Source organism: Chanodichthys erythropterus, chromosome 5, assembly GCF_024489055.1.
Source record: "Chanodichthys erythropterus isolate Z2021 chromosome 5, ASM2448905v1, whole genome shotgun sequence".
Classification (NCBI taxonomy): Eukaryota; Metazoa; Chordata; class Actinopteri; order Cypriniformes; family Xenocyprididae; genus Chanodichthys; species Chanodichthys erythropterus.
The window spans coordinates 8406080-8432779 of NC_090225.1; the positions used below are offsets into that span (position 1 = coordinate 8406080).

Below are 26700 nucleotides of genomic sequence, written 5' to 3' on the forward strand. Positions count from 1 at the left end.
CTCACCCTTCTTGGATAAATGCTTGACAATATATAAGCTATCAAAAGAAAGGCAGCCATGATTTCTGAAGGGCGATTGATCTTTTTGAGTTAGCCAGACAGCACAGACTGACAGAGGACATAAGGTGGATAAATTGGTCTGGTCTAAGCAACCAGCTTCTCTGACCTTCATTTTTAATGAGGTAAACACAAGCAGCCCTTTGGGAATTTCAGACACGTCGGTGAGATGCAGACATCTGGCAACAACAAACCTGACACAAATTATGGTCAAAAAAGCATCCTAATCTTAGGTCAAAAATTATGGTTATGATCAAAAACTTTCTCATCCATGACTAAAATGTGTTAGAATGTCAAGGGCTTCAAAAATGCAATGGATTTACAAAGAACCTGGTGCCAGGTATTCCCATAGGAAAGAAAATTCCAATTAAAACAATAATATTAATAATAATAATGATCTCTCTTTTATATCTCAATGTTTTCTCCTAGACCGCACTGAGCCTAAATGGAGAACATTTAGCTACAGCGTTCTCAGATGTTTCTCTTGAGGAAAAAAGATCACAGTAATGTCAAATAATGTTGAATCTTTTTCTTAACAATGTAGATGTAAATAAAGCCCTAATCTGCCATAAACATAGCATTATAATAAGAAATGTATAGAAATCTATAGTAAATTCTGTCCTTGCCCGTGTTTTAGCACGCTGTCATGAAAGCGCATCACGGCAGGAGCGCTCTCTCTCTCTCTCTCTCTCTCTAGCGTGTAGCTTAAAGTTCACTGGCATTTGCATCCTTTATGCAGATACAAGTTTTAATGTTACATCTATGTTATGTATCTGAGTTATCTGATTAATATCATAAGATGTGTCATAGAACGGGCTTCAGTCACTCTTCACCTCAGGCAGCTATTCCTTTTAGATACTTCTTAATAACATTGCTGCATCATAACCATAATCTAACAGTGTTCTTATCACGTGTTCATGTTTCAATAGACAAGTTTTCATGTCTTTTTTTTTTAAAAACATTCATTTTCAGATATTTTCAGTATCTCCATGATGGCCATGCCCCACCCCCCGCACATTCCCCGCCTCCCGAGTACTCGATTACTCGTTTTTGCAACCCATTGATGATCGAAATGAAAAATTGCCAAAAATGACCCTAGACTGTACTATCGAGTTTATACTGAATGGACATTTCGGACTATAAAGGAGAGAATAAAACGATCTCTTCTTCACTCAAATTGTCATGCTTTCTGTCAGCATTTGACATTTTTCCTCTCAAATGCTGAATTTGCCATTTATGTGACTTTCTAAAGCACATGAACATGAGGCACGGTATTGGTCATCTGTTGCTAAGCATCTAGTCGTAACATTCTAACACCGCATCTTTTAACGATGTACATGTTTGGAACCACAATGTGGGTTAACACCACAAAGGTTTTCATAAAACCGGGTAAAAAGTGGTGCTAACTCCGCTTCTAAATTACAAGTGTGAAACATTCCCGGGGTTAAAAGCGGTGTTTAGAAGGACGATAACCCGCGGTTAAGCAAAGTGTGAAAAGCCCTTTTGTGTACTTTTACTAGTCAAATTTACATGTATTGTAATTTTTTACATAGTATAGAGCAATACAGAAATAAATGTGGTTTGTGGAATATGGAAAAGTGCAGAAAATTAAAATACAGCTATGGAAAAAATTAACACTGATTTCTGAACTTGGAGTGGTCTCTTAATTTTTTTCCATAGCTGTACTTCTCACACAGGCTGAAAATATTACTATACTCTAGCAAGTCTGGATGACCTTCCATAACATTTCTGCAGCATGACCCCTGTAGTCCGGCAATACAAGAGCACGTTGCCCTCTGTACTTCACCTGCCATTTAGAAGATCTTTTTCTCCTCTAAGCTATTACCTATTGATTCCAATGACCACAATATAATGGGTAAAAATGCTGCTGTTAGTCATTTGTATCACTTGTTTGTGTTTCTATCATGATGTTCATGGAATGAGAGAGAAAAATATCACTTACTTTTCACTAGATTTCCTGTGTGGCCAAATGATTATTATTCGAAATTGCTGATTGTTTACTTTTTTGTATTTTTTGCCAGATGTGTCATTTTCACCAGTTGCATTTCTGTGTCTAGGGACGTAGAAATATTGTGGATACCGATACTGTGCGTCAACAATTGTCTCATTTGCATCTATTTTTATTTGTCCTTAGGTATTTAAAGGAGAAATTATGTTGAATCTTAAGTGTATCATAATTGGGATCATTAGATCTGAGAGCAACCTCTGATGCAATACAATTTTCCTCCGGCTGTCACAATATTTTTAGCAAGAGGGATGAATAAAATGCGACAATGTCCTACTGCAGGCTTTCACAGCGGTTTACAAGGTGCATCTTCCACGGTAGGTCTAATACCACATATCAACAAGGGTGTCTTGTGAAAATGTCAAAGGTAAGTTTAGATCAGACGTTGAAGTGAACAGAGAAAGGCTGTGTATACAGCAAGTGATTAGCTGGGGTATTTTTACACTACTGCTAGAGGAAAAATGCATTCATGAAAGCTGTTATAATACTGACCATCATGTACCCAAAAGACACAAAGATGAACAGGATAAGCAGTAAAAGTTCTGGTACAAAAACATTTCCCTAGAAGCCTTAATGAATTCATTTATATGCGTCTGTTATTTGTTACAATTCAGTTTCTAAATATACCTGCTCATTCAAAACTCTGATTTCATTACAACATGATTCACATTTGTCTGTGAAGATCTCAGCAGACGACACAACGCTGTGGCAGGCTAAACGGAAAGTATTCTAGTATCCTGTCACAGAGATCAGATCACAAGCAGACAATGTCCTTCCATCCACTGCTCAGCCTTTCCCAGAAGCCAAAGCCTCTCAGTTCCTAACAATACACTGCATTAAAAAAAAAAACAGTGGGAAAAAAAGTGAGCTGAACAACCCATGAAATTTACATAGTGGCCCAAAAAAGTAATTGGACACTTAAGTCACACTTCAGCAGAAATGATGCCATCTCTCAAGCCATCCCAGATGTACATGAATTCCTTCTTCAGACTCTAACACAAAGATTTTTAGAAAAATAATCCAACTCTGTCCATATAAAGCAAGTGTACAAGACTCTTCAAAAATCACACAAATCAAACAACGGTAATCCCCAGTTTATGAATCAATGTCTTCTAAAGTGGAACAATAGTAATATTTAAAACTTTTTTTTTTTTTTTTTAACTATAAACTATCAATCCTAGTTAAATGTCATATGCGGATTCACGAGTTCACGTTTGGCGTAAACATCAGTGATTTGTGAAGATTGAGTTAAGAGTGCTGTGAAGGATCGTGCGAGGAGTCACAAAAAAAAGTGAGGACCATCACTTCTCACGAGAGCTTCAGAGCATGTTTACATCACGATTCACAACGTGCCGACATCTTATGAACACAAAACCCCGAAAATTATAGTTTATAGTTAAAAAAACTTAAATATTAGCATTTTTCTTACCAATTGTTTTGCTTCAGAAGAACACTTTTTACACTGCGCTGCGGGGTTAACACCATAAAAGCGGTGCTAACCCTGCTCCGAAGTAAGGTTTCATAACCTTGGGTAAAAAGCGGTGCTAACCCTGCTCCTAAATTACAAGTGTGAAAAATACGGTGTTAAAAGTGTTGTTTAGAACGGTAATAACCCGTGGTGTTTTTTTAAAGGGTCAACTTTGGGAGTCCAGTACACTTGCTGGAAAATCTTTGCTTGTGTTCATCTGAAGAAAGAAAGTCATATTCAGCACAGTCCAAAAGTTTGGAACCACTAAGATTTTTAATGTTTTTAAAAGAAGTTTCATCTGCTCACCAAGGCTACATTTATTTAATTAAAAATACAGTAAAAACAGTAATATTGTAATGATTATATTAGAATGATTTCTGAAGGATCATGTGACACTGAAGACTGGAGTAACGATGCTGAAAATTCAGCTTTGCATCACAGGAATAAATTGTCAAATATATTTAAATAGTACACAGTTATTTTAAATTGTAATAATATTTCACAATATTACTGTTTTTTACTGTATTTTTAATTAAATAAATGTAGCCTTGGTGAGCAGACGAAACTTCTTTTAAAAACATTAAAAATCTTAGTGGTTCCAAACTTTTGAACTGTACTGTACATCTGGAACGACATGAGGGTAAGTAAATGATAAGAGAATTTCCATTTTTGTATTCCTTTATAGTATCCCTATCAATAGCAAAATATCAAACCAAGTGGCATTTAATTTAAAGCACAAACACACTACAAGCAAAAGAGTTTAAAAGAGGTTAACAGGGTTTACTTAAAGCAACACATGCTGTTCAAAATGCTCTTTTAGGACTCAGTGCTTTCCATAAACATTATCAGCTGATCCATACTCTGCAGGTACTGTCTGCACTGTAACCTTGCTGCAAAACTAAGAACAGCTAAATAATGTCGTTTCCCTCCCCTAAAGGGTTAGTTCACCCAAAAATGAAAATTATTCCATGATTTAAGACTTCTAAAGGCCTGAAGTGATGGGTTTCTGTAAGAAAAAAATATCCATATTTAAAACTTTATTAACTACAATAACTAGTTTCTGGCAGACGGCCGTATACATCAATTTGCAGCGGAAGAGTAAACTCTGACCTGACACATGACGTAATGATGAACACTGAAGTGCAGAGGATAGAGCACAACAAAACATCGGTCATGAATTAGAAGTCTAAAACAAAAATTTTTAAAGAGAAATGTCAGAGGAATTTTTTTTTTTTTTTTTTTTTTTGCACAACCCTATTTGTTTGTACCGAAAGTGGTGTCCAAAGCTTATGCTACACTCCTACACCCTGCGTCATACATCTATTTTGGCGCAATTTGACACATGAGAGTGCAAGTTGAGTCATGCTTAACTTAATGCAAATGAAGAATGAGTTTTGGGAGCCACAAACAATAGAAGTGAAGTCAGTAGAGCGACGTGATCCGTCACTACATCCTGTAGTGGAGTGTCGGCAACAAGATGGAGAAGTTATTTTAGCGGTCAGCAACATTCCTATAATTTATGACATGTCTCTGTGTATATACGGTGGTACTCGCCATGTTGACCGAGGCTGAACAGTTCCATAAATCGATATAAACTGCAGATATTTCATCGTAGATAAATAGCCGCAATGGCAAAGAGCACTCTCTTTCTCATTCATATTTAATTTTAAGTACCAATTTCATTTAGTCTTTTCTCTCCAAAATGTTTGTTTTAGCAAGAAAACTGATTTGTTGTCTATAACATAGAGTAACATCTGTGAATGTCATTCATAAATGTTTCTAGGCAACTAGTAGTGGGAACGTCCACTAGCAACCTAACTGCCAGTTATTGGCGATATGCAGCAATAAAGTCACTGGTAGTGTGAATGCAGCTTTACCGATTTAATTCTACAGAGGGGAATATTTTAGTGACACCACATTAAACCCAGAGATTTGGGCTGGACTCCATTACTCCATTGCGGCAAAAGGGAGATCAAACCTAAAGAAAAGCGCGGTAGTCCATGGTAACAGAACGGACCAGATGGTGAGGAAGTAGATATGATGATAGTGTGTGTTGACAGAGATGCACAGTGCAAGAAGGGAGGGAGGGAGGCCCAGCAGTGCATGAGAAATCTCAGCTTCTGTAATTGCTGTCTGTTAAAGGTCTATAAAGCAGGGGATGGGCTGACGTTTCACTGTGATTCATAAAACCCCACCCACAACAGAGCCTGAGCCTAGAGTCCTTCACCTCAATCAGAGATTTTTACATTTCTAGATACTAATTTCAACAGTTAATCAATAAAAATAACAGAAGTCACCCTGTTAACAACTTGGTATCTAAGTATCAGTACTTTTGACATCCGTAGTACAGACAAATAAAGTCCAGTCACTCTTTCAGCCTTTATTAAATTTCAATTATAGAGATTACAGATCATTCCTAGAAGTGGGTATTGACACAGATTTCATGATTTGATTGGATTCCGATCTCGATTCGATATGGAAACAGCTCAGGTACATCTCTCTTAACTAATGCTTGTAAACTATACAGGGAAACAACAGAGCCCAAATATATTAAATTACTTTTGCTATTTATTTTAGATATAAAAGAATCAACAAATCAAATGGAAACTGTGGTATACAAACACTTAAGGGAGGTTTTATATGAACTTTTAAACTGTGCCTGTAATAAAAGGCTTGTTTTCATAACAGATTATTCAATTCAAACACACAATAAATGACATCACTAAAAGGTAAAAATATAATGAATATATAATATAGTACATATATTCAGCAAAATGCTCTTCCGTAGAGTTAACTTGTCTAGCTAACTACGAGCTATAAACATTGAATGGCGTTCCGGAGGTAAATGTGGCATTACGTGACATTGTTTAGAAGCTGTTTTACTGACGTCTTTCCATGGTTGAAGCACTGATTGAGCGATTAACATGAGACATGATACATTTCAGTAAGTTGAACAGTTTCTTTCACCATACCTTCTGTTGTTCATTCATGCTTATTTTGTGCTATAACCATTTGTAAAGAGCCACGTTAAAGAGCGGTAAAATGACATTTAATGCTTGAATTTGTTGTGAAATTGACAGTATCTGTAGGCTAAGACTTTATTTCTTATGAAAAGTAACAAAGCGCAAAGCTTATTGTGAGTACTGGACAGGAGGTGTGCTGCAAATAACATTTAGTGATGTTTTATTTATGCATCAACTGAAAACAGCATACACTAAAAGATTGATCTTGGGATATGAGAAACAATATTGATTTGTTAAAATGAAGACTGTTTAAAATATTTTCAGCACATCCCATAACTCCTATGAAGGATTCTGATTATACGGTTTATTTTTTGTTGGCAAAGACAATATGGCATGGAAGTTCATAGAGTTGACAACTGATTGAGTAAACAAGGACATAATATATGAACGTACAATATGTATGTTATAGGTCAAGCCGATTATATATTTATTGATGAAATTGCACAATTGTTGATATCTAAATGTGAAAGGCATGGCTGGAAAGGCATGAAATTGCAGTGCACATGCACAACTACAGTGCCATAGTACAACTGTAACTGCTTCAATACAATACTAATGCGGGTCAGTCTTGATTCAAGTCATTACATGATCACTGTATCTCCAGCTTAGCTTCACATGGGCCATCAGCATCAAGCATCTGGTGAGAGAAACTGATGACAGTGGGTTGGTTAAGTGGGTTTGGTCCTCTCAGCATGCAGTTTTCCATTTTAATCTCCTCTTTTCAATATCACTGTTTAAAAAGTCTCACATGTTTATACTGATAATAAACAGAGTACAAGAGCTACTGGCTCCATTCCAAAGCCTAGTGAGCTGCCTACGTAGTCAGCATTTTAAGGTAACACTGTTGTGCTCCCGTCGCAAAAGCCGTTCCAACGTTATGCTGCCTTCAAAGATGCCTTTCTTTGGCAAAATATAAGACCTCTGTGTCTCATTTCGAAGGCTGCGTCCTTCGGAGGTTGTGTTTGACGGCAACATATGTCATAGTGTGCATAAAATAAGTGTATTTGCTTATCATCTTACTGGTTAAAAAACAATGAGGTGATAACTTTTGAGGTAGTTACTTATAATAACTTCATCTGTTGTTGACTACAGTTGGGAGATTACTTGCAAATGCTGTCTTTTTTTTTCTAGGGCTCAGCTCTGCTTCTTTTAAGTAGGAAGCAAATGGGGACCATCAATCGGCTTCTGAGCCAAGAGGGACGAAGATAGTGAGCATTCCCAGACATCTCCCTCTATGCCAGTCCTGATTGAATTATAATTTGCTCCAAGTTAAAAGTTGATCCTCTTTTAGCAAAGTCATCTTCTGCCAAAAGGAGCCAAGGCTTTTGCTAGCAAACTGCCTCTGAAATCAGTCAATCTCCCTTTAAGACAAGATGGCTCACTCATTGGCCATTGTGGCAATATCTCCAGACAAATCATCATGATAGTATGGCTACTAGACTTTAATCACATGATCTGTGCATACTTGCCCTTCAGCTTTCTTGTCAAGGGCATGTTTAAAATATCAATTTGAGATTTCTTTCAGATTGATTTACATGTAGCACAAAGCAAAGACTTCCACAATACTGCAAACCACAAAACATGATGAATTATGCGGTTCAAGTATCTGTACCCACAAAAACAAATCTGTACACAGGCTTTTGTATTATAAATATGGGATTTCACTTGTAGCGAGACTTATAGTATTTTTTTAAGATTGGTTATTGTAGCTCAGATACACATGAACAGTCATATATGTACACAGAATCCGGCACCCAGCAGGTCACGTTCATATGAGTTATAAATGACAATTTTGTCATTTGCAGCATACACTTAGCACTAATCATTTTTGTCCGATTGAAATATGGTTGCTTTTAAAGAGATTATTATTGACAGGCAGTAACCTGAGCAAAGTGCTTTTGTGAGCCCTATATTATCAGTGTGTGACATTCAGTGGATTTTCTTTTGGTGCATGCACAAAATTTGACATAACTAGAAAGGATTTTCACAAAATAAGCCAATTTTGACATTTAAATGGGTATTATAGACTGAAATATCATGTTTTTGACTCCTGAACTACTGTGTCTTATACAACATAGTGAAGTGAGTTATTTCCTCAAGTATGATTCTGGGCTGAGGAACAAAACCAGATGCAGCAATTCATCATCCAAGGGTTTTCCTGAGCACTCCTGCAATGAGCATAAAGGAATACACCATGCTTCCTGCTGTTTCTACAATGTACCAAGAAAAAACAGCATGTGCTCTGGGAATAAGGAATCTGAAGGATCAAATGCACACCAATATAAAGCCCATAATTTACTGGATGTCTAATGTAGTGTATTTCCTAAAAAATATTAACGTACTGGTCTTAAGCCATCTCAAGAGAGATTTTACATCCTAAGCCCTATTCGCATGGTAATTGTTTTTCTTGAGGACGTCTGTAACAATAATTTGCATGGCACTTCAGTGATAAATCTCATGCATTCCAATGGCAATTTATTCATGGTGGAGGAGTGAGTTCTGTGAGTTCCCCTTACTCCATACAAAAAATGAATCCTTCAAATTTAACGGTATAAAGACCAAGAAGTATAAAAACAAATAAATTATAGTGTTAAACGACATGTATTATAAACACCAAACATGAATCTAAAGCAAAACTGAATTCCTGGCATGTTGAAAATGAGCTATAAATAAACTTGACATGACTTACCTTGCCTAACAAGCACAAAGGGCATTAAGTTGAAAGTGAAGAAAGATAAAAATTGACACCATGAGATGAAACATTTATGTTTGAACGTACAGACCAGTCATATCTAATTTGACAACAGCTGACTTGCTGTTGCCAATATTTACCATCATCTACAGAAAATACGGAACAGGACAGTCATTTGCATTTGCTAATTTGTACATGCAATACTAAATATGAACCTAAAGACTGATGCTAGGGTTGTCACAACACTAAAATTTTGGTAGTTGATAACAAAACCAAATGTTTTCTCTCTTTTTTTCGAAATAACATTTTGAAATTTTACACACATTACAAATGGCGGCAGGTCTATTATGTTGCATTTGCACTGCAAAGCCTAATGCCCAGATCAGCTAAGGGGTAATAATGGAACAAAAGTTCTAAAAAGTGATTTTTCACTATTATTTACCTCAGTATCTGCATTGTAATGGGTTTAAATACAATATTTTTGTCGACAGGTGATTTTTATGAAATGTAGTTTGATCTCTATTTTCAGTTGTTTAAAAGATTAAGGCAACTATCAATGTTTAATAAAATGTTGTTTAATTTTCCAATAAAAGATACATGATTTGTTACATTTAGCAGATTTTAATACTTTGACACAAATCAAATATCTTTTGTCCTGCTGGTTTACAGTCATTTAAGACAAACCAGCTCTCTTAACATTAATACCTTGTCAAGACGCAATTGAATACCAATACTCTAGAAAGATTGGTATCTTTACCAAAACCTCAACAAAGTCAGGCCGGTGGCGGTAAAGACAACTCTTAGCATCAATTACAAAGACAAGCAAAGCTTCAAGTAACACATTTTTAAGCTATTTTCATGTGCACATGAAATAAAGTGTGTAGCCTTTAAAATACTGGGCCATATAATGCCTTCAAAGAAGGCTTATAAACAGCATTGCCCGTTGCTGGTGGGTTTCTACATCTTGTCATAGTAAATGAGCCCTCACCCAAGGGCATGAATGACAGAGGGGGCATAACCTCTGAGGGGTGAAGGAAAGGGTACAAGCTCTCAGGCAGTCGAATGACTCATCACTCAACGCCTCGGTCTGCCATTTTCTGCTCCAGTGAATTCACAGGATGGAAAAAGTAAAAAGCTGCTGTCCCATGATCCACATGACCACTTTCTGAGAGCCAGGTCTATTCTGCAGGTAAAATAAAGGTTTGCTTGTACATCATGTAGCACTGGTGCTCAGGCAGCGTGTGAATGAGCTCTGCATCTGTCAGGCAGCTCTCAGCCTGTCTAATCTAGCAGGATACAGCTGACAGTGTCAGGTACATTCTGACATGGCATTATTTTGGCTAAATGTCAAGCTCCTAGAGCTGCAGGTACCTGCCAAATCATAACAGCAAGGGCAGGGTGTGCTCTGAAACAGCAATAAATCCCCCTTTAGACATTTTCCTAAATAAAGAGAGCTCTTCATTTCATTGAGAGGCTATGCCTTGTCTATGCACTTTACCGTTTTGGTGCCTTGCTTGCTGCCACGGCCATCGCATTAGACAAATGAGTCAGCGAGTGCAACAGGCAGTGCATCTGAACATGGCAATTAAATCATGTCACTAACACAGCATGGCATTATTCATTTAGTTTATGAGCACAAACAAGCAGACAACCGCTGCTGCTGACTGTAGAATCTGTAGTTTCACCCTCCGCATGTATTTTTAAACAAACTGAAGTGGACAGACAGCTCATCTGAAATGGATGTGTGAGCTTGAGGGACAGCGAGCACAATCAAAAAGTGCAGCAGGTAATTAAAGAGCATGTTACATGGCTTTTGAGTCTGTGTAACTGCTCCGCCAATCCTATCTTGGGTTACTGGGTTTAAAAAAATGTTCTGTTCTCACGTTGTAATTTGAGTGAGGCTGGTTAATTTCTCCAGTGACCTAGGAAACTATGACCCTGACCCTATTCGAAGAGGGCAAAGGTCGCAGCAGGGATCCAACAGTTCAGGCCTAACTCAATGCCTTCTATTTGTGGAGAGTAGACCTTTGTTTCCTTAAAGGGAAACAGGTAATACAGTAATGACAAAGAGTAAAATGCCCGCTATGGGGTAGGAATGTCAAAATTAGGGCTGCCCTCAACTAAAGATTTTTTCTAGTCGACTAATCACGTGTTTATATTAATAAACCATATAAATCATAATAATGAGCCTTTAATTGACTTAAACGCAGCCTTAATGTTACCTGGAGGCCATTGAAATACCATTGTATCAATTTCATATATGGGTCATTGACGAATAAGGTTTTTAAAAGTGTAAAAAAATAATAATAAGAGATATAATTAATTTTCAAGTGTTAAAAATGAGCTTATGTGGTTTTTACAAACACAGCTTTTGTCATTTTATACAAGATGGACAAAATTTGTCACCAAAAAAGTCATTCAGTTTAACCAAAATTTTGGTTTTAACGACACTTTTAGTTATACCGAATGACGATATTTTCAAAAACATGCTAACAGGCTGATATCTAGCTAGCTATCTAGTTAACAAAAGTACAAATCAAACATTTTATATTTAGTAAAATTTTTTAAAAATATTACAACATTTTCCATGTTTTATAGCGGTTGTACCGAATGACTTGATGTTTCAGGACATGCGTATAAGCGAGTAAAAACATGAATTTTTCAAATAGTTTTCAAATTGTATTGGCCTTTGAACGGTTAAACCGAATGACCTTTTGACACTTCAAAATCTTTAAAATACCTTTATATGTAGCAAAATATAATTAAAACCTTTTGGATTTGATAAAAGAGATCTAGGTGTACTACCTTTCATACTTTGATCTTTGTTTTTTATTATTATTAAGGCCTTCGGACAAAAAAATGACCTGTCACATCATTGACCCAAATAATAATATTATTAATAAATTATAATTAAAAATATTGAATATTATTATTATTTGAGAATTTGAGAGAGGCCATGTTGGAAAAGGCTGCTACTGCTGGAGGCAGAAAATAAGTTAGAGAGAGAGAGAGAGAGAGAGAGAGAGAGAGAGAGAGAGAGAGAGAGAGAGAGAGAGAGAGAGAGAGAGAGAGAGAGAGAGAAAGAGAGCGGGGCCAAGCTGGGTTTTTTGAGCCTCTGCCAGTTCTCATCTCTCTGCAGTTGTATTGCTTTGAGACAATGCTCAGCAAAGCAGCTGTGTGGCTTTAGCCCCCTCTACCCCACCAACCAAACCGGAATTAGCAAATCAAATGACGTCCTTGTAAAATATAATGCAAAATCATCCTCCATGTCTAGGGTGCATTCAAATGCATGTCATGCACTGCCAGCAACACAAGGACATTCAAGGGTAGATGCCAGATGTAATTCACAGTTCTTTAATACTAAATCAAGGAAGCTGTTAAATCAGTATTGTCTTACAAAAATATTGCAGCAAAACCTTAAGAGAGAGCAGCAGCTCTCTGAAGCATGGTAAAACCCTTAACGTATGCCAGAAGCCATTATCTTCCCTGCACTGTGAATACAGCAAGCACAGTCATTGCTGTTCACATACCCAATGGGTTATTCACACAGTTTTAGGCCATCCCAACGTTTTCTTATCCACAATTTATTTTAAAGCATGGTTTTATTTTTGAGCTTTCAGTCAGTAGTTCACATTCAAGAAATGCACCAGAACTGATCTTTCATTTTAAATTATTTGTGTACTATTGTTGACTTTGACAGCCACTAGAAATATACCTGATTTAAAAGATGAATGACTTACGCAAATATTTCTCAGGGCAACCGTTTCACAATGAAGAAAAATAGCAATCAATTAGTGGTCTCCACCAGCTATAATTAACAACCAAAACATGAACAGCTGTGCATGTGCCCAAATGGAAGCAGCCACATGTGTAAATGTCTAAAAATTGCAGACCATAACTGGGAGAGTGCAAAAGCAGACACACCAGTCTTCCAAATCCATGCAGTATAGTGGCGCAGTCATTTACTGCCCATTCATATCAAATGTATTTCAACATGATGTACTTGCACAGATGACAAGGTCGCAGCTGCTTTCATTCAGACCAAACAGATGTTAGCTTTCAATAAAACAATTGCCACCATTTTCACTCTCTTGATTACGACAAGCTCAGATGTTTAGTGCAAAAGTCATCCCAAGCATTTCTGTATACCTTCCATCAAATCAAATGTATTTGAGCATTAAGCGGTCCAGTGTCTGGATTCGTGCAGCTGAAACTCTTCCACTGAGCTCTCCATGGTGCTGACGGCCTGATTCTGAGCAGAATCACTGAGGCTGGAAACACTTGTGTTTTATACATCTCATCCAAACCGTGAGACTTCACACTCACGCAGAGCTAGAGCGAAGCAAGTGATTCTTGCACTAAAGATTTGCAGGAGTGCCTGAATGTTAACAAGATTGCTAGTGTGGAGCATCCAGCCCAGATGCCTGTTCAGCAGCTTAATTTCCAAATGTGCTGAATGTGATTCATGAGGGATATAGATCTCATCAAGAAATAAAAAAAAAAAAAAGTGTGCTTGTGCTGTCAGGTGGACTCACGACCTCTTGTGCCTGTGTCTGCTATATGATCGATAGGTACTATGTTGGTGTTAAATATTTAATGAATGAAGCATAGCTTCAAGAATTAGAGCATTTCCTATAAGGGATTATATTAACAAAAGAGTATCATGTTTTTTTTTTTTTACATCTCTAAATCAATGAGTGGCTTTACATGCAAATGATCAAAATCAGCTCATTCATACAACTCAATTCAATGTTTTACACTGTAAACATGTTATCCCGAATTGACATCAAAACATTAAGAGACATGCACACATCGATTAAACCATCAAAGCACTGTTACTTTAAATGTAAAGCAAATTTACATGTAAAGCAAAAACAGTCTCATGAGGGAAAAAAATCTATGCGTGCCAATCGTTTTGATCATCGCTTACATGAACTTACATGCTGTCAGGTTATTAAGCATAATTAGCATGTTCTAAAAACACTTTCAGAAAGCAGTGAGTCATGAATAAATACCACTTTCGACAACAGCTTATTTCTATCAAAACCATTAACAGCATCCAGTACCATCAACTCAATTTCACCTGGTACACTGTAAAAAGTAATACTCTCTATCTACTCAATAAAATTGTGGCAACAGATTACGAGCAAAATTATTAATTAAATTCTGCATATAAGAATTGAGTTAGAATTAATCAAATTAACTCCTTAAAAGTCAAGCATTTAAAATGTGTAAAATTAGCAAAACCATTACAAAAACCACAAACTGACAACTAAATGAAACACTGATCACATAATGGTGACCAAAGATTTTCAATAAAATAAACATCTAAACCTCTGTTAATTGATGGCTTCCTCTTTCCCTCAGTGGTTCTAATCTAGACATCAGTGCCCGGTTGCATAAAGCACCTTAAGTTTTTCCCTTAAGTATGACACTTAAGGCGTGATTTCCCCTTAACTAAGGGAATGACTTAAGGGTGTTGCATATAACCTCTTAAACTGTTCTCTTAGGTAAGGGAAACCGTTAAGTGTTTAACGACAGCATCCCAGGTTTTGCCGTTAAAAAATTCTACTGTTGCTATGGACACGTTATTTGTTAATACCTATCGTGGTAAGTTTTCACAGAAAACAACATAATATGGATAAGGAAAACAAAAAAAGAAAACCAAATATGAAAGAGACGAGAAACTCAAATTGATTGTTTACTCAAAATTGAGATTTCTGCCGTCATTCACTCACCCTGACACCCTCATGTCGTTCCAAACCCATAAGACTTTCATTCATCTTTGGATAACAAATAAAGATATTTTTAATATTCTCTCATCATTTATGTCCATTTATTGAAAGACATCCATATGATTACGGCTGTGTCGGAAGCTCAAATGTGCACGCAAGAACCAATGAGGTTTGTTTTTGCGTGTGATGCACGCACGTTTGCGCTTCCGTTGACCATATAAGATATGTTATAAGATATGTTATATTTCATCAATGTTTATGTGAATAAACCGCTAAAGTACAATTTGTCTATCATATAAAGCGGCCGATCGTGGCACGTTATACGACTTGGATTGAACCTGCTCAATCTGTGTAAAACTTAAGATGAAGTTTTACGAACCTTACGATATACTTAGGGAAATGAAGGTTAAGGGGCTTTATGCAACACTTACGCATTACTTAAGTGAAAAATATATACTTAAGGGAAATTCTTAGGGTTTATGACGTTTCGCCTAAAGAAACCCTTAAGTAACACTTAAGGGTGTTGCAGAAAATAACCGTTAAGTTTAAGGGAAACATAAGGGCGATCTTAAGGGAAAATTACACTTAAGGTGCTTAATGCAACCGGGCACTGTTGTCTTCAATGTTGGCAATAAAAAATAAAGAGTTCTTAATTCATCTTTGACGTCTGTCTGTTATCCAGATATTTTTGTTTAAATGTTACTTAAATTTTACTCTTTTTAAATGGTTGACATTTAAGGAATACATTTTTTATTTAATTCTAACTCAGTTCTATTTGTTGAATTTAATTAACAATATTGCTTGTAATCTGTTGCCTAAATTTTATGGAGTAGATATAGGGTATTACTTTTCACAATGTAACAAATAATCTGTCCCTTGTCCCCTGAAGTTTAGCTGGGGAAAAACAGTAGCCTGTTTTCTACTGACATATGTATTAGTATAGTATTTTACTAGTATTATTAATAATATTATTTATGTATGTGCACTTTTAACATTAATGACCTGTAATAAGATTTTCTATTTGTATTACAATGGCTTGCTATTTGCAGAGTAATATCAAATTCTAAGTCTTCTTTCAGTAATATTTGATAGCGCATGCTCTTCAAGATGTTTTGAATTAACCATGTTTTACTCTAGACGGCATTCTCATAATTATCACATACTTTGTTTTTGAGAAAAAAGTAAAACAAGAGTGCAAAAAGTACAGTAACTTTATGTAGAACATAAAGCATAAAGTAACAAATGTAATGAGATAAGAAGTTCAGAAACATGCCCAACATCAGCTCAAATAAAACTACAGCCGTTTTAACCTCTTCCTTCCGAGACCTACACCAATGAACTTAAGTTTCAGTGTGTAAAACATATGTAGGCTACATGATGTCGACATGCCATGTCATGTGCGGAGCTTATTTTACAAACACTCGTCTCACTTTTCACGAGCCCTATTGCTTCCACTATTACTTTTTAAACAAATGAAACACCCTTAGAGCCCTGTGGAAAAAAAAAAAAGAAAAAAGAAAAATCTACATAATCAAATGCTTTTATACATCCTAAAGAGAGTAAAAAAATGTGGTTTCATTTAAAAAGCTTTCAACAGTACTGCAAGCTGACAAACGGCTGTTGAGAGAAGCTTTTGTAACATTTCTTCAATTAAACCAGCCTGACATTTGTGGAATAACCTTTGCAGGCACATCAAAAGCCCTCCATCTCATCACACCAATGTGCTGTAGTGCATGCTAAGAGCCAAGCAGGTTATTAAAATTGCCGCCTGCCATCAGAAGCACAACCTGTTATTAGCTTGCGAGCACACGGGAGAGATGGAGCCAAATCACAGAGCAGCGCGAGGCTTCGGCAACACAGCCCACATCCCTGAAGGTCACAGGAACGTCCTCTACCCTTCGCTTCTCCTCTCCTCTGCACACTGCATCACTGCTTCCAATCAAAGCACCAATTATGATGTTAAGCTCATTGAGATGTGGGCAAATCAGAGCTCAGGGGCTGGCAGCAGGGGCCGCGTTTGAATAGGCGTCCAGATAACTGTCTTAATGAAGGGCTCGGACTGCTCCATCAGTTATGCATCCATTTTCATCTCACAATGGTGAAGTACCGAAGATGTTTGAAAGGGAAAGTAAAAGTAAAGCCTACTCTCAAGGTTTAAGAGCTACTTCTTCTCATGCAAACACAACAATGATTACGACAGAGGCCATGTGACTGCTTCATAAGGACGAGTAATTCACATTGATGAATTGCTATTAATGATAGCAATCGTTAAACAGTCTTCATACAGTTATCCTACACTGAACTCCAAATGACAATATGAAGACAAACTGTTAAAGCGGACCTATAATGCCCCTTTTACAAGATGTAATATAACCCTCTGGTGTCCCCAGAATGTGTCTGAAGTTTCAGCTGAAAATACCCCACAGATAATTTATTATAGCTTGTCAAATTGCCCCTATTTGGGTGTGAGCAAAAACATTCTGTTTTTGTGTGTCCCTTTAAATGCAAATGAGCTGCTGCTCCCGGCCCCCTTTCTAAAAAAGGGTGGAGCTTTAACAGCTCGTGCTTCAGTTGCTCAACAACAACAAAGCTGGAGAATCTCACACCGCCAAAATGAGGATTGCCAGAAACGGCGTTCAGCCTTACAATGTTCAAACCGGAGTCGGACACTGATGGTTACAACTTTTAGAATGCATCTGGACGTTTCTGAATGAATAAAGGATACATTTATGAAGTTGCTGTGGAGCTGATCCAACTAAACTAGCATGTGCCGTCATGTTAATCTTTTGTGTAAATCCAGCATTGAATTGACCCTCATTTGTGAAGCAGTCCGAAGTAAAATGACCGCAATAGCAACAACACTCTACTACAACAACTCTTCCTCTTCTCAAAGCCGGGCAACATGGCCTCACCTCCTTTGTAAATTTTGGGGTTTGTGATGTCACCAACCCCGAAAGAAGCTCGTTATAGTCCCTACCAGCCATATGTTGTAGTCCTTCTGTAAAAGAAATGATCTCCCTTTGCAATGAACTTTGAGCGTCGTAACTTTGCAGATGTTGTTTATGCTCAAACGGCAACATTACACACTAACTAAAGTTAAAAAAGTGAAATCATAATCAAGGACCCCTTTAATAAAAACTAGTTAATATTAGCCTGGGGTTAGTGGAGATGAGAGCACATGGTGGCTTTGACTGCAGACAGATTACACACATACGAGGCTCTTTAAAGACAACAGCAGCTGAACCAGCCAGCAGCGGCTTCCTCTGTGATCTCCAGCAATGCTCATCCTACTATCTTTTCCCATGTGCTAACGGTTTTGACCAGCCAGCAAGATCTGGTGTCGCCAGCAGTGGGGAATGTCTCTCCTGACTCAGGCAAACCTTTCCTTTTAGAATTTAACAGAAAATAAATAAAAAACTACAGTGGGGGCCTAAATGTCTGAGGCCACAAAAATCTGAGGTTCAAATTTTTAGTTAAATAGAAAGTTTTAGAAAGACTGGTTGCCATGTCTTGACCACAGCAGTGGAAACTGGTCAGTCTTTGCCCTGGGTTTGTAGAGCACGCTCACATCAGGCCAATATCAACAACATATGACAGTAATGTCAGGCGTCTATGGCCGGTATGCTAGAAGGAACTCAGAGGCCTAGCACATAAATATCACTCACATACTAAATCATCTCTGTTCCCAGCAATACAACAGTAACTTTGCATACAGATTAACTGAACTGTAATTTCTGTGTAGCCACACACTGTAACACAAACCAATTTTGAACCAGTGTCTTTGTCTGCGGTTATTAGAACACTATGTGAGAATAACACATATCAGGGGATAACATTGTAGTGTTTAAAACACAAGTCCTGTAATAAGTGGACATGTCTGATAGAAAATAAATCACTTTTAGAAGTAGTATTTAAGTGTAGCCTATACTAAAACAGCTCTCCAGTGCCTGACTGCCCTGTACAACTGTCAGTTTCAATTTCTTCATACTTCATTATCGCTCATTTCAACCATGATCCATCCTAGTGGCTGCAGCCTCCTCCCCAGTTTTAATATGCATACTCATTTGTCATATTGACAACAGCAAACAGGCAACGTGACATCCTAAGGAGATATGTCATTTAAAATACTTCCAAATATCAATTCAAGAGGCGTAAAAAGTCAGTTGGGATCAATAGCAAATCAATTTATCACTGTTCTTATTGAGCTGTTACAAGATGGACTTTGTTGCTAAAAAAAAAGGCACAGAAAAAAAAAAGAGAGAACTATACTCGAAAAAGCTTCATTAAAAGCAGAATTACTACTGAAGTGTAACACCCAAGTGTCCTTTGACTTCCACAACATGCTCTTCCACTGCATTCATTTGCATATTCAAAACACTGATTTTTAAGAAATAAATATCTACAGTCAATGAAAATAATTTGACGTTTATCTCGTAATAGAGCTATAGGCGCATGTTCCGAGCACAGAACTCACAGGGTACATTGTGTTAGAGCGTTAGTGAGAGGGACAGCTGATCTTTGGGTGTGTGTTGTCCGCCTGCTAGCCCAAAGGCAGCTGGCGTGTTGCCAAGCACGAGGGGATACACAGGCGCACAACAAACCCACTTACTAGGCATCTCAGTAATTCTGAGTGTTTTAATGAAAATACAAAGTTCAGCCCTAGGTCTGTAAAAATATCTTTGTATTGTAGTCTCATAACACATGCACACAAAACACACGCCTCATTTGAGACGTAACCCTCCAGTGGGTCAGAGAACGTTGTGAGCTTTAAATGGAAAACGGTAGCCAAGGAGCATTCAGTCTAAATCACTGGATCGAAAAGCAAAGGCTCATTTAAAGGAGCGATAGCTTTTGACAAACACCTTCAGGTTATTTGCCACTAAAACAAGACAGGGAAATAAATAAAGCAATTTAGAGCAGAATCACAAAACCATATTAAATTAACATGTCCACTTCAGTCACAGTTTTGCAGCCACATGCAAAATGTCATTAAACAAAAAAGTGTGAATTTAATGTGGCTAGTGCCTGCCTTAAGAAAAATCATTAAAAGGTGAAGTAGAAATGCAAGTATTTTTTTGTGTGTGTGTGTGTGTGTGTTGCTAATGGCAGTTAGCCTCAGCTGATTGATATGTAATCAAAATGACAGCAATATGTGAACAAGGAGCATTTTTCTCCACAAACATCCAATATAAAATAGCCATGTATCTTATTTTGGAAACCTCCTATCTTTCCCTGTGCCCTTCCTCTGATGTCACAGCTCATGCACAAGAGGGACCATTGTCAGTGAAAGGCTGTGCACGTTCTTGTGGTGCCATCAACCAATCAGTGTTACAATTTTCCCGTGGCTCCAGAGTGATTAGTCATGGCTCAAATGATTGGCTAAAAAAGTGTGCAAAGAACTGAGCACCTTTAAGCAAAGATGGCAACATGCAACTACCCAGATTTATTCATCAAATGTACAAATAAAAATACAGTAGAAACAATTCTGAGCTTTATGAACTTAAATTTACAGTAAAAAACATATTTCATTAGCATATGGTTGTCAAACAAAATATGTTTGTATCTTTATTATATACTGACAACCACCATAAAAAAAAACACAGATGGTAAAAAAAAAAAAAAAAAAAATCACATGTAAAGTCTCATCACAAGAAGTTTTTTTTTTTCTCTCAAGCTCAAGTAAATACTAATGTGTGTCTACTGTATGTCACATAGTTCATTTAACATAAGATAAAATAATTTGCACATATTTAATTGAAAAACCATCAAATAGGAAGTGCCACAGGGTATTCTGGGAATGTCACTGACAGGTTTTCACTGTAAATTATAAGATGGCTTGTTCTATTTTTCATTTCTGGTAAATACAACTTGACGGCGCATATTATAAATTGCAATTTACATGAAATCGCGCGTAAACCGATTAGACTTGATTAAGAATCGATTATTTTTTATGCGCAGCTTGTTACTGAAGCACAGCTCTGTGATCAGTAGTAAATGCTGCTCCATCTGAAAGCAATGGGAGTTTGAGTCACTTATAACGTGCATTTGAAACAGCAACACGCGTCAAACATCTTTCCAAACATGAGAAGCATTTATGAACCTCTTGTCCAACAAAAGACAACATTGATCACATTTTTACTCCAAACTCACTTCATAACACCAGTTGAGTGTTTAAAAACATCCTTCTGTGAGCTGATGTGGCTTCTTACACAGAATAAGGCACATAACTTATTTTATTGTATTCTATTCTATACAGTGATAAAGGCTATGTCGATTAGCACTGAAGTACAAATATACTGTATTATCATGAGAAAAAAAAAAACGAGAAGGCTTGAACTCAGATAAACCAGTCGTGTGTTTATTAGTCAAAGCGTAATCAATCAAAGCGTTTCAATCTTCTGTTTATACAGCGATAGTATGATGCCTATAGGTATGATGTGCATTATATCATACTTCTGCGGGGCGTATTTGAAGTTTCTGCACTGGCTTTCAGATGGAGCAGCATTTACTACTGATCATAGAGCCATGCTTCACTGAGAAGCTGCGCATTTATTATTAATATTTATTATCGCAGCCTTTGCCAAATCACGTGCGGATTAATTTCAATTAATTGTGCAGCCCTATGCACCAATAAACCTCCTTGGCTCAAATAAAAAGATGGCAATTTTGTTTCTTGCGGCGAGTGGTGTTGCTACTGCTACCAGTGCTAGAAATAAAATTCCCACCAACTCTAAAAGTCAGCATCTTTATTCCATTTTCCACCCTTAATAAGGACACAAACTGTTCTCTTAAAGACTCAATAGGCATTGTACTTTAAAGCACATGCATTTTAACTGGAGCCTCAGGCAAGGTGCCACAGAGGACAGAGAGAGAGAGAGTTCACATTAAGTCACTATTCCTTCCATATGGCAACTGCACCTTAGGGGCAGTTATCACCTAGTGAACAATGGAAAGACTCATCGAATAACCAAGCTGTCAAGTCTAATACAAAACCTGAACAACTCTAAGATGATGTGCTCTGGATTTGGCATCTTTTTTCCAGGTGCATTACACCTGTATGGTGCAGTCTATATTACAGATATAATGGCATGCTTTCAATCTCACCCACTTGCTCAACATGGCCGGCCTCTACTGCGCATCCCATTACTAACACTATGCTTGGAAGACCTGCCGTCCACAGTCAGCTGCACAGGGATAACGTTTCAGCCTCTTAATGCTACTAATAAGCATGTTCCCCTTGCGACAGAGTGTCAATACCCGTCCACAAAGTCACCCTCCAGACTCTCCTTCTGCAGGAGAAACACCAAGTGCACACAATTATCCCCAGCGCCATTTTCATTTCTTTTTGGAAACGGGATATGGTGAGATATCACTTGGCACAACACAGTCATTCCCAATGGCACATAACAGATCAACCACTGAACTGATGAGGAAACACTGATGCTGCGAAATAACCGGTTTTACTTATACATCATATCCCAGAGAGGACAACAAGGCTTAATCGAGGCTTCCCAACAGCTAGTAATATAAACACAGGCCTGATTGCGTTTTAACAACTCCCATCCGAAGAGACTGAGCTACAGTGTCAGTTTCAGATAGACTATGCTTTGCTGGAACGCTTGTACATGTAGGTAATTAAATGATAATGAAGACTGGTGGCTTCACAGACGTCATTAACCCTTTTCATTTAAATAAATAAAACGTTCAACACAGTCTCATCCGAACGAGAAGGAACATGTAATTCATTCACCTTTTAAACACGAAAACATCCCACAGCCAAGGTTGTTGACAAACTAACATCTAATCGGTCTTTTAAGTCATTCCCAGACAGATATCTTAGTCAGTAGATACTAATAGGGATTAAACCGTATTGGCTGTTTGAATCCATGCAGGCCTCATGTGGTTAATTATAACTCACTGGATATTGTCTCCTCAAATCCCACTTGAAGCAGCCAAAATGAAGCTTCGGTCCTTTTTTATGTCTGCATTGAGTCTCCAGAACACTTTTCCATTTACATTGGACTGAAGCCAATCGATCAAAGATGGACATGCAGAAGATAAGCCACACTTTTGTTGCAATCACTCTGAGCCTCACAGAGTCCATTTTGAGTGCCTAATAGAAGCCATCACATTACTACCAAATTGAATGGATGTGAAGAATAAAAAAAAAAAAAAAAAAAAAAAAAAAAATATTTCAAACTGCACAATTGAAAGCAACAGGTCTGAATTGTTTTCCTATGAAAATCAAACACTAAAACGTGTTTGTAGTTGAGAATGGCTGTTTAGTTAAAGATAATCTGTGTCCCAACATGACTGTGTGCTACATTTTAAATGTGCTGGCTTGTTTTTAATTTTATTGACCATAAGGAATCAAATAGCATATGTATTTTTAAAAGCCTGAAACACTTCAGATAAACACCTTAACACAATTACACATTTTAACACATACACGTTCATATATGGCTTTCAAGGCAGTGTATGAATACAAGTTGTCTAATATTAACTTCATTTTGCGTTTCAACTTATTGTTTACGAAGTGAATCTGCATAAATCTCTAATTCTTCATTCACATCAAGACTATGGTGTATGTATGTTCTGAATTTTCCCCTTTTTTATCCATCAACAAACCTCTGACATGAACCAAAAGTATAAAACAAAATTCAGTATCATTCAAAACAAGACTGCAGATCAAAATCCATTTTCACAGACATCTAAACATCTAAATAACGTTATTTGTGAAGGCAAACATGAGGCCTGAATGAAAGGCTCTCATTTGCTGACAAAATGTCATGAATCTCCTAATTCAGTTTCAGCACGGTCTTGTTTTGGGCTTTGAGCATCATTCTGAGTAGTTTATTCAGACTGACTGCTGCTTGCTGCAATATTGTCATGCAGATCCAGTGTATCCCCCACAATGAATCACTCTATCAGTGCCAATCCACTGCCATCTAAATGTCGTTCAGTTATTAAGATGCGCAGAGAACATGACCATTTAATTCCAACTAATGGTGCTTTTCATTGGGGAGGGAAAAGGGCTCGAGATGCATTACCTTGGTTTTGATGTTGCAGTGGCAGCAGACAGTCCACAGGTACTTGAGGGTCCTCCACAGGAGGATGATGAAGAGACCCCCGAAGAACGTCACCATGGATGAGGCGAGGAAAGCCCACCACATGCGCTGACCATTGTTGTCACAGGGTACGTCTGGTGAGAATGGAATGATCACGTCCATCTTCGATATAGAGACAGAAGAGTCCGGATTTTTATTAAAATTGATATTACTACTCATTCTACAGCTGCTGCCATAGGATCCGTTGCCATCTGCCACAGCTAGCATTGAGAAGAAGCTTTGGACAGCTCCTGCCAGCGCCCCCAACCCCAGCCATCAGCCATATTGCTTCAAATATCCCTCTCCTTTCTTCTCTCTGTTTTTCTATCCACGTCTGCTCAGTGTGAATAATATTTTTTGTGTGAGAAATACAGCAGCTTGGAGAGCGTGAGGAGAAATTGCGCGTCCGTTCCCCTCAGCGCGAGACATTTAAATCCGCATTAATGACGACTTCATATTTTCATTTTGAAGGGTTTTCCTCGTCTTTTTCCATCTCTTCTAAATAAAATGGAGTCTAAAACCAATATTCGTGTAGTCTCTGTTATTATCAGTGAGAAAGCAGTGGCTTCGTGAGAGAAAAGCGGACAAACGCCTGTCTCTTCAGGCGGCTTGTGTACGTCCAAGCTCTCTGTCGTCCATCCAGTGACAGGGTCGCCTCAGCGGTGTTTAATCGATATTTCTCTCATAAACGCCAACTTAATCAATGTCTCCAAAGCTATTCAGCTGGGAGTCAAGCTGCTCTTTGTAGTCTTGCTAGGCTCAATGGAAGAACCCGTTCAAATATCGGCGTTTCTGCGACTATTCCGCTCTCAATGACACGTCGCTGTCCCCATTCACTTTCCTCAGCTGATCCAGGCAGTCCGTCAGATCTGCTCCACAGATTGTTGGGGAGATTTACAGGTAGGAGGGCGGAGCCAAACCGTTATAATAAAGATGGTAGGACATATTTTATATTAAACGTAACACAACAACAGGCAACATTAGCAAGCATCTACATAACTATAAGAAGAAAACTATTAGGAAAAATAAATGCCACGCACAGATTAATAATAGCTAATATATAGTACAAAACATAATATTTCACACTAGGCATACTTTCCCCATTATTGATTTGTTATATTAAAGACGTGCTTACAAAAAGCCTAATAAGATAGATATTATCACACTTGCAATCATGCTGTTGTAATAATTATCCGTTTCGAATAGCACTCTTGCTTGTGTGAAATCACTTAACACTTCTATAAACATTGAACAAAATATAATGTAAAGTACCTTCACATAAAACGGCCCATTAATTTGTAAGCTATATTTTTCTTCGCATCAAGCTGTGCGTGTTCAAACGCGTCGACTGCATACCGGTCTGGAATCCCATATGAATGGAGCGGAGCAAGAGATTCCCCTCATTTGAGCGGTCAAAACCTTGTGCAATCGCTTCGCATTAATTCCATTGCGGGTTTTACATTTTCCGCTCCTGCAAACTAGTGAGGAAAAACAACAAACATACTTTTGGAGTGTCTGAAAACACGGACGCTGGGATTTTCCAATAAAGTATAACAATTTCGCTTACATTTGCGACTTACTGGTCAAATGATAATATATTAGAGCTGCCGGGACGGATTTCCCGTGAAATTGCATAACACCTTCATTCTTCGATGTCTACGTTCGCGCGTCTTTCGTTTAAAATTGCAAGTTTATTTACAAAATGCAATTCTTTTTTTTTTTTTCTTTTTTTTTTTTCTAAAAATTGTGACATATAAACTTGGAATTGCAAGAAAAATCTCAGAATTATGAGATAATAATATGAGAATATAAAATCACAATTTAAAAAGGCAACTATTTCTCACAAGCGATTCTTTTTTCCCCCCTCAGAATTGTGAGATAAACTCGCGATTAAAATAGTCAGAGTTGTGATATAAAAAGTACATTTATTCAGCTGCGGAAACAAGCTTTGTAAAATAAAGAAAAAATGTCAGTTTTATAGTATCTGAAAGCAAAATATTTGTGTGGTTAATCTTTAAATGAATTTATCTCGCTTTATGTGAGCATATGGTCATTTCGCAAGATGGTCTCAGGTCTTTGTGAAAAGCAGCATTTAAATCCTATAAGGTCAAAGGCAGTGTGTCCTGTGCGTTCAGATGTCATGTGATGCTTCATTACACATCAGCCTGTTTATCCTTATGTTTGTCTCAGTGATTCGGTAGTGGTTTCATCATTGAGGTAGGCTATAAGCGGTTTCCCCAAAGGTCGAGGATAAGAGATAAGCTTAGTAAGTTATTGGAACCTGTTAAAATAGCTTGCCTACTGTAAAGATATAGCTATTGATGGTAAAATTGAACAAATAAATATTGGGCTTTGTTGTTATTATTATTATTATAAAACTGTTATTAAGACAAGCTACACTTGCCTATGAAATGAGACCCTAAAACAAGTCATTTTCAAAACATAAACAAAGATAAACCGGAATGAGGTGTAAAGAAGATTTACTGACATATGATTTTTTATGTTTGAGATTTACTGTCTGTGAGATGGTATTACTTGACCAAAATAGCAGCTGGAACATAATCTTTGTAAATAGTTATCAGCTGTTGTACTG

General features: G+C 37.4%; 1 protein-coding gene across 7 annotated transcripts in view; it reads right to left on the bottom strand.

Moving 5' to 3' along the window:
* Window positions 1–24943, bottom strand: part of kcnma1a (potassium large conductance calcium-activated channel, subfamily M, alpha member 1a) — a 212711-nt gene extending 187768 nt beyond the window's left edge. For all 7 annotated transcript variants that reach the window (XM_067385880.1, XM_067385883.1, XM_067385877.1 and 4 more), the window contains exon 1: window positions 24051–24943. In XM_067385880.1, the coding sequence (XP_067241981.1) occupies window positions 24051–24335 (285 nt within the window). In that variant the 5' untranslated portion in view covers window positions 24336–24943. The remainder of the gene's footprint in view (window positions 1–24050) is intronic.
* Window positions 24944–26700: the final 1757 nt, after the last annotated feature.